At 42.3% G+C, this 15,022-nt stretch overlaps 1 protein-coding gene across 2 annotated transcripts in view; it reads right to left on the bottom strand.

Moving 5' to 3' along the window:
- KCNAB1 (potassium channel, voltage gated subfamily A regulatory beta subunit 1) overlaps positions 1-15,022 on the bottom strand; it is a 323,567-nt gene that overhangs the window by 58,219 nt on the left and 250,326 nt on the right. For both annotated transcript variants that reach the window (XM_014546234.1, XM_005874427.2), the window contains exons 3-6: positions 12,746-12,783; positions 8,537-8,616; positions 5,736-5,780; positions 1,716-1,760 (exon numbers count right to left, since the gene is read on the bottom strand). In XM_014546234.1, coding sequence (XP_014401720.1) covers positions 1,716-1,760; positions 5,736-5,780; positions 8,537-8,616; positions 12,746-12,783 — 208 coding nt within the window. The remainder of the gene's footprint in view (positions 1-1,715; positions 1,761-5,735; positions 5,781-8,536; positions 8,617-12,745; positions 12,784-15,022) is intronic.

Raw genomic sequence — 15,022 nt, 5'->3', positions numbered from 1 at the left:
GGAATTGCTAATTTTATACCCCGTTCTTGGCAAATTCTGCACCACTGCAGGCTGAGGAGGAAGGCTGGTGGGCAGCATACTGAGCCCCTTTTCTTCAGAGACCCCAGGAGATGAATTAACATGACTGTCACCACCCCACAGTAATAACAACTCGGCCACCCACACCCTGTCCATATATAACTTGACACATGGCTCAACCTCCCCACCTTGTTCTTACCAATCCCAAGCAAATGAAATAAAAGGCTTGCTAGAAGTGTGTGAGCTTACTATAAGCTTGCCAGGCTGCTGATGGCATTAGCTTTTCCGAAAAGGAAGCAAATTGGAAAGTGCCTTTTGACTTTCAAAAGAAATGAACAATTATTGTCTTTTTATGAAATCTGAGCAAACAACTTTTCCATCAACTAGTATCTTACAAAGACCAACATTCAACCAGGACTTTTGCCATTTCAGACCATTCTCAAACTCTGGCCAATTGGAAAGGAATGTGGTGCTTGGGTTTTAAAGCATTGCTGAAATGTTTCTTCAACATCAATACCTTTGTCAACCTTAGTAGTTTACCATTCGCCTTTGGTGTCTTTGCACCTTTTATAAGTATATTAGAAAATATTATATATAGTTCTCTACTATATACTGGTTCTTGCAGATTGTCTTACTTCCTGATTATTTCTAAACCATATGCAAGGTTTTGAGTACCACTGCAAAAGCACCAAGCAATGGCACCATGAATCAGAGCATAGACAATGTAAATTTGCATTTCTCATAGGCACCATGTTGCCTTATTTTTATATAGACTACAATGGTAGTAAAGATCTAAATTCCATTTTTGTTTTCATATTCATCACAAGCAGGCTCAAAAACAGCAATAAAATATGAGTGTGTGTGTGTGTGTGTGGGGGGGTACACATACATTTTGGTTAGAAGATTTCTAAAAATCTGGTCTCTGCCTCCAATTTGTTTTTAACTATTTCCTATCAATTATAGGGTGGTAAATGAGGTTATGTTTGTCTGTATTTACATTTTGTTAAGAGATCCTTGAGATTTCCATGCAAAGGCTTATGGAATAGCTTGCTGTATTCTTACATGTTTGTCTTAAAGGCCAGGACTTCTAAGTCCTGCTGGATAATGTAAGTACCAGTTCAAACACCAGTAGGCCCATCAGAAGCCATTCATCCTGTGACATTTGTTCTGCACCCTACACCAGAGAGAGGCCTTCTCTTTCATGTGGCCTGGCAGCGAGTGATCCAGGAAGCTCTGCGTTATTCTCCAGTGAGATGCCCCCTTTATCTGCACTTTCAGAGCCCTCTGCGGAAAGGATCAGAGACTTACAGTGGGACCAGACAAGATATTTTTATATCCGTATTCCGGAGAAGTCTCTGAGTGTTGGCAGAGCTGAATAGCTTTTCTTTGATGATGCTATGTGCTCATTTCCTTTTCCCAAAATTTGGACTCTATTTTCGTTCTAAGTATGAGGTTGAGATTTGGAAAATCTCCGTGAATCACTTAGTAACAAGTGACCTCATGCTACTAAATTTCTTTGGAAGCATCTTGTTAAAATTGAATCCCAGGCTAATTGCTATTTCCTTCAAGAGAGAAATAATCCTCTTTCACTCTAAACCAATTGATTTTGGCATATTAGATGTGAAATAGTGGCCTAAAAAGATAAAACTACTAGTTGTTTCCTACCAAGTAGGGAAAATAAAAGTTATTTAACTTACTTTCCACCCCAGTAGAGTTTGGTTGTTATGACCAGGCTGGACCTCCTGTATGTTAAACAGACAAACACACACAGAGAAATATTAAATAAATTATTTGTAATCATACTGTCGTATTATTATTATAACACCCAAAGAATTTATTGTACCACACATTTTTTAAAAATTGGCAAAGAGATAAATTTGTTAATTCACACCACTAACATGTGAGAACAAAGAAGCTAGTGAGCGGGGACTTGAAGTCAGATCCCAGAGGAAGAGGTTGAATAGAAGTGATTTTTACCTGGAGGGGCTGGAGGAGGTTGAGGGTTGTGACAGCAAATAGGTGAATGGGTGGTGGCAAAGCCAAGGGAAGGGTGGCATGGAGGGTCAGAAATAGTAAATGAGAAAGGTAAGCGATAGGACTAACTGATGGATTGCTGTAGGATCTCAAACAAACAGCCACCCACTAACACTTACTTAGCATCTGACATAACCCTGATTGAGTGTGAACTTTCCTGGGGGTAAGTCCACCCTCCAAGGACCATGGACCTAATGGCTCTGAGTTACTACCCTTTCTAATAATCACATTCACAGGCAGGATTTGACTACATGGAAATATGAATAATGAAATAAATTGTAATGTCAATAAGTAGGAATTAAATTTCTATGAGTGTCATTTTAATGGAAATGTTATTTTAGGAAAACAGTTAAAAAATCCTTAACTCAAAGTTTTACCACCTTATTCTTAAGGGAATACAATGTGGAAATCTTGTTAGCAAATGTATTACTTTTTCAAAATCACACTCAAAGGGAGGAAATGCCATTATGATCATGGAAAAGGAAATATGTCTTGAGAACTATAGTCATGTAATTTAAAATTCGGAGGTGGATCTCAGTGTAATTTAATTTCTCCAGGTATGTAATTCAATTGAACTCACCTAGAAAAAAAAATCATTGGTGATTCAAAGGTTAAGACCAAACTTTGGGAATAGTTGAAATAAGGCATTTATAATTTCATCAGCTGCAGCAGCAATGCCTCAGGACCCTCAGGTATAAAAGCCTAGCCTGATGAATGATAACCAATGAGAGACGATGGTAACAAGTCTGACAACCTGGCTGCAACAAGAAAAATTCGTAGAAAATGTCAACAACCGCATCCCACTGAAGTTAATCCCCTGAAAACCAATGTGAATCACTGTAATGGAAGGTCTACAGATATAAGCATCTGAAGATTACACACTCCAGAAGAGCTGGTGCACTTTTCAGGTTGATCCATCGGCCTCATGACACCTCATGATAGTGTAGTAGTGATCTGCTGGGGGAGCCAGGTCTCCTTTAGCAAACATTTTCAGAGCTTCAACGAAAGGCTGGATGGGATAGTATAAAAAATGAATGCAGCCCTCGTGATTATTCAGAGCATGTGGACCTGCAAAAGCTGCACATTCTACTCAAATACTACCCCCATAGACTCACTTATTCTTCCAAAATTAGGCTTTCTGTAAAATGTTTGGCCTACCTGAGTGTGCACACTAATGTTAATGTTCAAGCAGCATGAGCAGACAGCAACCCGGCAAATTTTCACTGACCTCATGGAGGCATTTAGAGTGGGTGGAGGATGATAACATGAATGTTTTACTTTGAGATAGCACAGGCTTCAGAAGACTTTCGCTCACCTTACGTCACTTTATCAGCATGACACTTTAGGGGCAGGTATGACATCCATTTTAGAGGTGGAGAAATTGAGACTCAAAGAAGTGAGGTAACCTGTCCTGGACAGCACAGTTAGCAAGTGGTGGCACTGGGAGCAGAAGCCAAGTATGCTCTAGTTGAAATTGCTTGTGTGCTTTGGTGATACAGTTTATCTTTTCACCAGTTTTCTGGGGGTCGTGGTGAATGGATATCAATATTCTGTGGCCTGGTGATAGCTTAAGCTTTTATTTGCAAGACTGAAAGGCAGTGTGTGAAAGATGCATGTTAATCTACTTCCTGTAGGTATATAATAGGTTCCAAAAACTATGGAGCTTGATGGGTAAATGTCCTCTGGGTGTCCAGGGGGAAGAGCCATGGTACTGACTCCTCCCCTCCTTCCTCAGGTGGACTCTGTCAGCCTACCCCCGCTGCAGATCTCACTGGACTGCTAGTGGACTCATCCCCAAGGTCTCTGTCACAGGTTGAATTGTGTCCCTCAAAAAACATATGTTATTAAAGTCCTAACCCCCAGTGTCTCATAATGTCAGCTGATTTGAAAACATGTAGTTAGTTAAATTAAGTTGAGGTCACACTGGAGAATGGTAAGCCCTTAATCCAGTATGACTGGTGTCCTCATAAGAAGACATACAGACACACATGAAGGGAGAATGCCAGGTGGTGATAGAGGCAGATGTTGAAGAGCTGTATGTGCACCAAGAGATACTAACATTTGCCAGCAAGACCACCAGAAGCTGGGAAGAGGGAAGGAATGATTTTACCCAGAGCTTCAGAGGGAACATGGCTCTGCCCAAACCTTGACTTTGGATTTCTGGCCTTCAGAAGTGTGAGAGAATACATTTCTGCTGGTTTAAGCCATCCAGGTTGTGGCACTTTGTTACCGCAGCTCTAGGAAATGGATACAGTCCCTGTCTGGGTAGTGGTGGATGGACCAGCACGCTGAGTGGGCAAGTAACTCAGGCAAGATGGAGGACTGGGTAGGAACATGAATATGTTTCCATATTTAAGGTTGAATATGGTTCTTTCTTAACAGACTTACAATCCCTGGAGTTGGGGAGGAAGAGAAGTGAGAGGGAGAAAGTAGGTCACCAAACTTTATTTATTGACAACTCCATAAATTTCTGGTTTTCTATTTCACAAGTCCCTCTATCCCTACCAAACATTTCTCTAAGAGTGAGGAGCAAGCAGCCCTAAGAATACATGGAGCTTCCCCTCAAGAGGGGGTTTAAATGCTTTATGGAAAGGCATAATGAAATCAGTCTTGAGTTATACTCTGTGAGAATGTCCCTTTTGCCTAGACCAGTGGTCGGCAAACTCATTAGTCAACAGAGCCAAATATCAACAGCACAACGATTGAAATTTCTTTTGAGAGCCAAATTTTTTAAACTTAAACTATATAGGTAGGTACATTGTTATTAACTTAATTAGGGTACTCCTACGGCTTAGGAAGAGCCACACTCAAGGGGCCAAAGAGCCGCATGTGGCTCGTGAGCCGCAGTTTGCCGGCCACTGTCCTAGACTAAATTTTATACAATCTGTGTACACGCATGGGTGCAGCATTCTTTGTACTATCTCACTGATACTATAGAATTGTTATTCATTTGGCCATCAGCAGAGATTATACCAGAGCAGAAGAGAAATCCAAACTTGTCCAATGGTCTTTGTTGGGCTTTGCCTGATTCTGTACTCATGCTGGGGAGAAGGGGGTACTGGGACTGACACGCATAGTGAAATGTAGGGGGGTTGTTCCCCTGCCCCCAGATGTTATGGCATCCGTTGTTACCACTGGCTTTGGCTACAGAAGGTGATGGAATGGGATGTGACCCCCTCCCTCCCCCCAGACAATAGGTCTCCCCAGACACAGGAGAGACACTGGCAGGTAAGAAAGCTTTGGGGTATTTATCCCAAGGACTTCTTATTTCATCATCTCTTTGCATTCAGAGTTGTTAATAAAATGAACAATGAACATAAATATATATGTATATACAAACAGCTTCCTGTCAGCTGGCTTCCTTCACCAAATTACCCTAAATAGCAGTCAGAAGCCATGAAAATGTCCCTTTCTTTTATTGACAAATACCTCCTAAACATTCCCTCCTTCTTGGCTTAACCCCATGGTAATTCTTTATGATTAATGACTAATCAATAAGTTTTGAAGCACAAGTAATGAACTTGCTGGTATTTATTTTCAAAACTCTGTAAATCAACTAAGAGTTGACTTCTTTTGGGATAACCTTTTGGTCAGTTGCTACCCAATTTTATTTTCCCTTCTCTGGTTATAAAATAATGTCAGTCTTTTTAAAGGCAAGTAAATTATTGTGGTGAATGCATTACCTCCAGCCTTTCTTCTTGATGATGCTCCCCAGAATCACTTCAGCCCTGGAGGGGAACACAGACAGTGTCTTAGGGTACAGTGGCCTGGAAATGCAAGAGTCAGTGCAAAACACCAGAGCCATTCCTTGTTTGAACTTTCAGGGCCTCCATGTCCTGAAAATAGAAGCCGCTCTCGGCTGGTGGCACAGTTTCCTCTGTTTCTGCTTGTGCCTGCAGAATCCCGCTCCAGAGCATCGCAGAGGCACCTGCCAAATTCTTTCACGCTGGCAGGAGACCACCTGTGGTCCTGACACTAAGAAACAGTGCAGTCATTTGGCAGTTTGGTGTTTTTAAACCACTGATCTCATCTCTAAATGTCCTACTTGGCTGTGTACCAAAGGGGAGTCAAGGTTTTGCTTCTATTTGCTATGGCTTCCAATTATGACCCGGGAGGACAATGAGAGCTCACACTGTTTAGACAGACAATATTGACTCCCAGGAGATCTTGTAGGATACAAGTGGGTTTAGAAGACCCAGATGTAAGGGCTGCAGATGCAGTGGCCCACATAGAGAATGTCCTGGGTTCCAGTAACAAGCATTGTCATAGACGCAGGACATAAGGAGGTGTAGAGAAGTGTTCTCCCTGCACCTAAGGCTGGGTCATGGAGAGGTATATTGAGGACATACCCACTGTCCTATCCCCAACTTTCTAGCCCAGCTGGGACCCAAGCTTGAGGAGAATACAACTATCTTCCAGGCCCCTCCCAGTAAGACCAGTTCTGCTCTGTGAGGCTTTGTGAGTGGGGACATCAATGGAATTAGCACTTTGTCCACTAGGGTCCCATAGATGGGAGTCATTACTAATCACTATGTGTCTTGACTGAAAGTTCTGTCTCTGTTGTATTTGGGAGCCTGGCAATAGCCATGAAGCAGTTAGCTATGGAGCGCACCCCAAATAGACGTGTGCTGAATGTTGCACAGTGTTCTTTTCTTCCTCCCCTTCTGTCTCTCTGATGGTTGCCTTTTGCAATCTTGCTTTTCACAGTGGGACCTTATCTCAGTTACACACTGACAAATCAAACAGTAATTAACCAGAACTGATTCTTCTTCACAGTAGGAATACAAACAGAACTCTTTACACACTTGTTGACCACTCTTCCCCTTTTTCAACCTTAGCCCCATTTGGTATTGAGCAGGATTCAACAAAAGAAGAAGACACTGAGAAAGGGTATGATGTTGAAAGGAGCAAGGCCTTATCAATTTCATTTTCTCTCCTTGGACTCAACAGAAAACATCAGGAATGTGGGCTCTGAACCTCCTAGAGGGCCCTTAAACATTTACACCTGCCCTTGAAAAGGAGGAAACCCACGCAAGGAAAATACACTTGGACCAGGCAATGATGAACCTGATTCAGCAAGTCCAGCATTTTGATTGTAATTCTCACCTGGAGTGGGGTGGAAATTAGGCCTGCAGGTGACCATGCACCGCAATCCTGTTAGAAAATTGCAGAGCTGCTCAAGCAGCTGTCCAGCTACTTAGTGCCTTTCAGCTCTTGGAGCTGCATCCATGTTCACAGTAGGAGCCCAAGGTGTTCCCATTCTGTTCTAAAATATGCTTGTTGTGCTGGAACCCAGAGGACATGGACCTTGGGGCTCACATGAGGGCACATTACCCAGGTGCTATGACTTAGCAGTGAGCCCTGTCCTAGAGCCCAAACCTGCTCTGGGGTTTATGGGAAGGTTGTGGCTAGATGGGACTTCTCCAGCAAAAGAAGCGAGGCCTCTTTGCAGCCCTCTTTGTCCTCAGAGTGGAGTCTGAAATACCCACTTGTAAAAGACTAGAGGCCTGGTGCACGAGTTCGTGCATGGGTGGGGTCCCTCGGCCTTGCTGGCGATCAGGGCCATTGGGGCCGTCTTGCCCAGTCCCGATTGGGGCCGATCCTGGGGGGAGGGACTGTGGGAGGTTGGCTGGCCTAGGGGAAGGACCTCAGGAGGTTGGCCGGCCCAGTCGTGCATGGGTGGGGTCCCTCGGCCTTGCTGGCGATCGGGGCCATTGGGGCCGTCTTGCCTAGTCCCGATTGGGGTCGATCCGGGAGCGGGGAGGGGGGGGGAACTGTGGGAGGTTGGCTGGCCTAGGGGAGGGACCTCAGGAGGTTGGCCGGCCCAAGCCATGGGAGGTTGGTTGTGGGAGCACATTGACCACCAGGGGGCAGCTCCTGCATTGAGTGTCTGCCCCCTGGTGGTCAGTGTGCATCATAGTGACTGGTCGACTGGCCCTGACGATCATGTAGGCTTTTATATGTATAGATATTGGATTTCTTGGTATCTTTAAGGATCCTCCTTTAATCTCTGATCTACCTGTAATGCTACGTGGAGGAACATACCTGCAAACAGGAGAACCAGTTGCTGCTTCCCTCCAAAGAGGACGGCCCAGTTTCCTTCAAGGGTCAAGGAACTATGAAATGTGGTTATGAAGTAACAACCACATTGGAATCTGCTCCTTTATTTGCTCACTCATATTTTGAACTAATATTTATTGATCTCCACTGCCACCACTCTGGGCCCAGCCACCTCTGCCCCTCATGTAGACCAAAGAAATTACTTCCAGCCCGTTTTTCATATAGGGGCCAGAGGTGGGAAGATTTGGTTGGGCAGAGGGGGCCAGAGATGCCCTGGTGATGGTGGTGGAGGGAGGGGGAAAAGTGGTGCCATAACAGGTATGGCAAGGACAGATCCTTCTCACCCACATGTCAACAATGGTTAGGGCAGAGTCTCATGGTCCTAGAAATGCCACTTGAGGGACACAAACAGGTACTGACTTACTTTCCAGCAGCGTAGACCTCGGCAGTATCAAAGAGATTAACTCCACTTTCGTAGGCGATCGTCATCAGCCGTTCAGCAACCTGCAAGAGGATGCAGTCAGTCAGAAAAGCCAAATGCTTTTCAAACCTGGGAAGCAATTTTGAATCCTTTAATGGTCTTTAAGAATGTGGAAATGTCCCTAACCACTGCTTGTTTTTCTCAGTTGTAGTAAAGAAAGAAAACCAGAACTTCAGCTAGCCTATCGAGGGTGGATGCATCTTCCCCTGAGATATAGCCGGGCACTGAGAAACTTCCCTTAGCGCTGGGATCTAGCAGCCCTATGGAGCTCAGTGGGGTGGATAGATCATTGCTCACTCTGCTTGGAAGGCCTGGTTTGACATTTTTTTTGGCACCGTAATCTCTCTGACACAGAGGGTCATTTGTTTTGCGGTTGACTCCATTTCTTCTCTCATTGCTCACTCTGCTTGGAAGGCCTGGTTTGACATTCTTTTTGGCACTGTAATCTCTCTGACACAGAGAGTCATTTGTTTTGCAGTTGACTCCATTTCTTCTTTCTCTAAGCCAATGGATTGTGGCACCTGGGTGACTTGTGACTTAAAAGTTTGGACCTGTTTTCCTCAAGGCTTAGCAGACTGTTTTGATGAATGAAAAGTTAGACAGAACTGTGACTGTTTTAACTCAGCAAAACCCCAGACACCATCAGAGTGACCAGCCAGCCGAATCCACAGGACAAGCAGAGGAGGGAGTGGGGCACGGGGACCCAGCTCCTCACTGTCAGCCTGAAAACACATCTCCAGGCTCTGGTCCTCTTCTTTGTGCTGCTGATGCAAGTGGCAAGTGTGACAAGAGAGTGGGGGTAGCTATAAATGACAGCTTGAGGGACAGCTGTTGAGGAATAGCGATAAAGAGAGGTGGAGAGGGGCCATTTTTTCATTTAGACTTATTAGCCAATTGGGAAATTACACACCTCACAAATAATTAAAATTGATTTTTCCATTTATGCTTTTGATTGTGGGCTGAAGTGCTTCATCAGCATTTCCAAGATAAAGTACTTTCCTGTTTTTAAAATTGGCCAACCAAAAAAATTCTTAGGCTAGCACAACAGAGTCCCTGCAAGTCCGTTAGGAAAAAAAGCAGCAAAAGTACTACTACTGCTTTTAATTTACCCCAATTAGAGATTAAAAGTTAAGACAAGCATAGTTTTTCCCATCATGACTGTTCTGTGTTTAAGAAATTACTGTGCTTGCATTATAATATTAACCTTGTGCCATGTCACATGACGTGCTGATGGATTGTTATTGGAAAACATACATAATAAATCTTATATAGAGAGAAATTTTAAGATAAGATGGAGACTCCTAGATGGAGAGTTCGACTAAATGATTGCTGAGATGTTTCCCAACCATGGCATTTGAAGACCTCAACGCAAAGCAATGAAATCACTGAACTAAGTCAGAAGACCAAATTCTAGTCCTGAGTTGAGTTTATTGGTACCTGCAATTGAAAGAACCCTAACTACTTTACTGATGAGAAAATGTAAGTAAAACTCTGAAAATTAAGTGCTATAAGATGATAATACACTCTTACCATTATTTAAAAATACTATTCATATGAATAACATCTATTTTGGTTTTATAATGAAGCCAAATCATCTTTGGGAGGCACCTCACAGGGTTATTTAGTTTCATGTTTGAAAAATTTTGATGTCCAGTGGCTACTTAATATATGGTTGAACTATCCTAGTAACAGGGACATCATCCCTTCCAGAGGCAACACTGATGATTGCGTCACCCAGCACATAATGGAGTGGTCATCTCAGGATCCCATGTTTGTATTTGCTTTGTGCTGAGCTCATCCGAAGCCAGAGAGAAAGTGGGACAATCTAGGGAGGTGAATTTATTGTTATTGTCTTACATTTTTGCCACGTGGAAATATTTGAGCTCCAGCAATTCAGCCACTGGTGTGACCGGTCTACCTGTGCCTCCCTTCCTTCTCCTTGCTGGCATTCTCTCTGCAGGGACCTGGGGGAAAGCTGCAACTCTCTCTGGAAGGAGAGTAGATATTTGTCTGATCTGCATTTGAGGTGAGAGCTGCTCCAGCCACTCATGACAACTTTATTGTGCAGTTTTTAGAATCATAATTTTGAAATGATTCATTTCAGAGGCTGACCTAGGCAAGCTGGGCCACCTCCACACACCCTACCTGATACCAGTCAGACGGCCCTGTGATGGCCACCCAGATCCTCCTTCAGAATTGAAGGACTTATTCCCGTAGCTGCTTAGGAATCCTGGCCTTCAAGTTACCAGCCAGCTCTGGAAATTGCACTTGGCTAAAGAGAATCACCTAGATCAGGGGTCCTCAAACTACGGCCTGCAGGCCACATGCAGATAAAAATATTGTATTTGTTCCTGTTTTGTTTTTTTACTTCAAAATAAGATATGTGCAGTATGCATAGGAATTTGTTCATAGTTTTTTTTAAAACTATAGTCCGTCCCTCCAACGGTCTGAGGGACAGTGAACTGGCCCCCTGTTTAAAAAGTTTGAGGACCCCTGGCCTAGATCAAACCTACTTCCCAGAGCAGCCTCTATCCCAGTGATGGCAAACCTATGACATGCGTGTCAGAGGTGACATGCGAACTCATTTTTTTGGTTGATTTTTCTTTGTTAAATGGCATTTAAATATATAAAATAAATATCAAAAATATAAATCTTTGTTTTACTATGGTTGCAAATATCAAAAAATTTCTATATGTGACATGGCACCAGAGTTAAGTTAGGGTTTTTCAAAATGCTGACACGCCGAGCTCAAAAGGTTCGCCATCACTGCTATCCAATGGTTGGTCATACAAAGGATGTAAATGCTCAGTCCTTTTGCCCCAACTTGGGACAATCCTACATGGCCATCTCAGCTTTGGAGCTCCCAGTGGGGTTAGCTGAGGTCATTGTTGAGACTGCATCATGCCTCAGTTTCACTGTCTGCCCAATTGTACTTCCTTCTCTGCCATGTGTTGATTCTGAGATCACTTCCTAATACTGTTATGCATGCTAATCTCCATCTCGGAGTCCACTTCTCAAGGAATCTCCTATGTGACAAGCTTTCTGTGGTGACCTATGCCCAATACTGGGAACAGGCATTCAGACAGATAAGAATATGTGGATAAGACTCATCCCCCTGGATCTATAAACTAATGCTAGTGGCCTTGGGAGCTGGGTAAAGATCCCCAGGCCCCCCAAGCTTCTGTTTAGGAACGATAGTAAGAACTACCTTTACAAATGACTTGTTCTGGGACAGGTACTGGGCTCAGCACATTATAGGTAATTCTTAATCCCTTCACCTTTTTCACCCAGTTCTCCACACCCTCTCCCCTCTGGCAACCATCAATCTATTCTCTGTATCTATGAGTCTATTTCAATGTGTTTGTTGTTGTTGTTGTTCTTTAGATTCCACATATGAGTGAAATCATTAGGTAATGAGCTTTCTCTAACTGAGTTACCATAATTTCCTCTAGGTCCACCCATGCTGTTACAATGGTAAGGTTTCATATGAAAGTATTCCTTAAATGCAATGATAAGCATATAACCATGATAAGCACTATTTTTGAATTGTAAACAAAAATTTAAAGGAATGTAATGAGTGTCTGCCATTTATTGAGTGTCTGCTACCTACTGGTCAAAGGGCTATATAAATGTCTTACATGCATAACATGGTTAATTCTTTCTATAGATCCTGGAGGTCCACATTATTATCCCATTTTACATAGGATAATCTGAGACTCAGAGCAATTGGATTAACTTGTCCAAGCCGGGATGACCAACTCTCCTGGTTTGCCCTGGTCTGAGAAACCCCTTGCTAAAATAAGAAAGTCCATGCCAATTGGGACCAGTTTGGTCACCCTGAATGGAGCTAAAACAAACAACAGCAATACAATCTTTCTATAAGGTGACTAATATCCATTCCAAACTGGTTCCTTCTCCCTATCTACTGAGTCTGCACATATAATGCATTGACAGTCTCAAGGATTAATAGTCTAAATGTGAAAAATACAAGAAGCAAGATAAAATTGAAAATAATACTTGAGTCAACCTTAGCCATTTCCCATGATTACAGGAATCCTTGTAAAATGCCAGAAACTCGGGCAGAATACTCCTACCACATAGCTCTCTCTGCATTTTCTTTGATCAGCATAATGGAAGACAAAAGTAACTTACCTCATCTGAAATTTGACCTCCAAATGTCACCCATGTTCCTAGAAAAGAATAAATATTTGTATATTACTTACAACGTAATCATTTTTCTAATATTGTGTATAATGAGAGGAAACAATTTTTCTTACAAGACTACTTCAACAGGTTGTTTATGAAGGTACTTGGATGAGGGGCACCTGGGGGCTGAAGTCCAGCCCATCCTCCTCCTCTCACTAAGTCATCCAGCAGGAGTCTGCATCCCCCTGGAGGAGGGAATGCCCTTTCTTCATTCGTAGGTACCATATTTGCTAAGGGCAGCCCATTCCTACACAATGCTTTCTCTTCTGACAGAGGACCATGAATGCTAATGTGCAAGAAGGCGACGTTACCATGCCTGCTCTGAATACACACCCATTCTTGCTCTCACTTAGTTAAGGAACCACCCTTAGTTGAAAGTGAAGGTAAGATCTTGGGTTGTGGTTCTTTCCTTCATTATCTCCAACAATCGAGTCTGTTTTGTATTCCCTCTTACCTCTCAAAAGGAACCCTCTCAAATGTCTTCCCAGTGCCCACTTCCAAGCCCCAGTAGGTGACACCTCCTTGTACTTACTTGCAGACTTGTTTGCCTGGCTAAAACAATGTTGACTAGCTTGCTATTTTAATAAAATTTGAATAAGGTACCAACATTTAAATAATTAGGAGATTTTTCTTTAAAATGTCTGATTTCTAGTTTCTCTTAACAACAGAAGGCTGGGTGTCCCCACAGGCAGACATCCCTGAATTGAGGGGCAATGTCCTCGGTGGGAGGGCTGTGCCCTCCACGGTCTGTCAAAGTCCGCATACCTTCCTTTCCATTTCCAACACTAAAATCAAATGCAGTTGTTATTTCCTGCCACATGTTTATTGCTCTTTTTTTAAATTGTAAAATTAAGAGAAAAATAAGCTTGTGCATTTCCTAAAAAAACAGAGTGGAGGATTCATGAAAAAAAAAATAGGAGTCTACTTTTTTTTGGTGCATGTGAAGAACATAAAAACAAAGATTGTTTGCCCAGAAAAATTATAACTTAAGGCACCATAATAAAACCAGCCATGACTGGTATACAAAAAAGATGGGCATTGAGAAACTTAATGAACTGGAGAAATGGCAGTGTTTGTTTTTGAATGAAAGCAAAATAAGTGATCGCTGTGAGATACAGTTCTCTTAGGTGAAAAAATAGCTATGGCATCAAAACCTTTTTTACAGACAATACTGTTATAAAAGAGTCTCTTTTGAATGCAGCAGAAATCATGTGTCCAGAGAATAAACAAGATTTGCAAATTTTAGTATAATCAGAATCATTGTACTCAGCATGTTAAAAATATGGTTGAAAACTTTCAGAATAAGTTAAATTATTGGTGGCATTTCCTATTGCAGCCAATGAGAACACAGATATAAATAATAACATGCTGTTCGCTGTGCTTATTTGTGATATTTTGAGAATTTTGGAAGGGTCAAAGAGCTTTTGAACAAGAAGTTCTGCAAAGCACAAAATCAGGGAATGGTTTACTTTGTGACGAGAAAGGTCTCAGACCAGTGGATGTAGGATGCTCTGTTTTGAGTTATGTGTTGACTACAGATAGGGCTCTCTCACAAAGGATGGGGCTAACATTGAACCTGTCAAGCACCAGATCCCCAGGCGGCAGCATTTTGTAGGGGCACTAAATATTGAAGTCCATAACTGTTCATTTTCTCATTCATCAGGAGTTTGCTTTGGGCTGAAAAGCTCAAGTGAGACAGGCGACGAATTCAATAATTAATGCCATGAATTGGCCATTCTTTTGCATCTTGGAGCAAAATCAGGCCGGTGTCTGCTTGATGAATTTGCTGGTTTACTTATACTGAGATGACAGATTTTTTTTAACTGTTCATGTCATCAAAGGGAGCAGTCCTATCCCCAAAGACTGGCTCGACGTTCCAAGTTTCTTGCTGACATTACAACTCATCTACACCTTTTGAATTTTTTCTATAGGTGCATTTACAAGTATTTGCATAAATATCTCATTTGCTACTCTCAGTTCTGACAAAATAGAGTCTTTGGGAAATTTCAGTTGTTAAAGAATAATTTACTCAACTTTCCTATATTGCAGTCAGTTTCCAGAAATAAAATTGATAGCATGAAATTTAGTCTTTGAAACTAGGCCATTCATTAAATACTGGATTTCAAACTTTATGAAAATAAACCAGAATTATTTTCTTTAGCTTTTTTTAAAAATTAAATCTTTATTGTTCAGATTATTACAGTTGTTCCTCTTTTTTCCCCC

The sequence above is a fragment of the Myotis brandtii genome, unplaced genomic scaffold (genome assembly GCF_000412655.1).
Source record: "Myotis brandtii unplaced genomic scaffold, ASM41265v1 scaffold436, whole genome shotgun sequence".
Taxonomy (NCBI): domain Eukaryota; kingdom Metazoa; phylum Chordata; class Mammalia; order Chiroptera; family Vespertilionidae; genus Myotis; species Myotis brandtii.
This window is presented reverse-complemented; position numbering and strand designations above follow the sequence as displayed.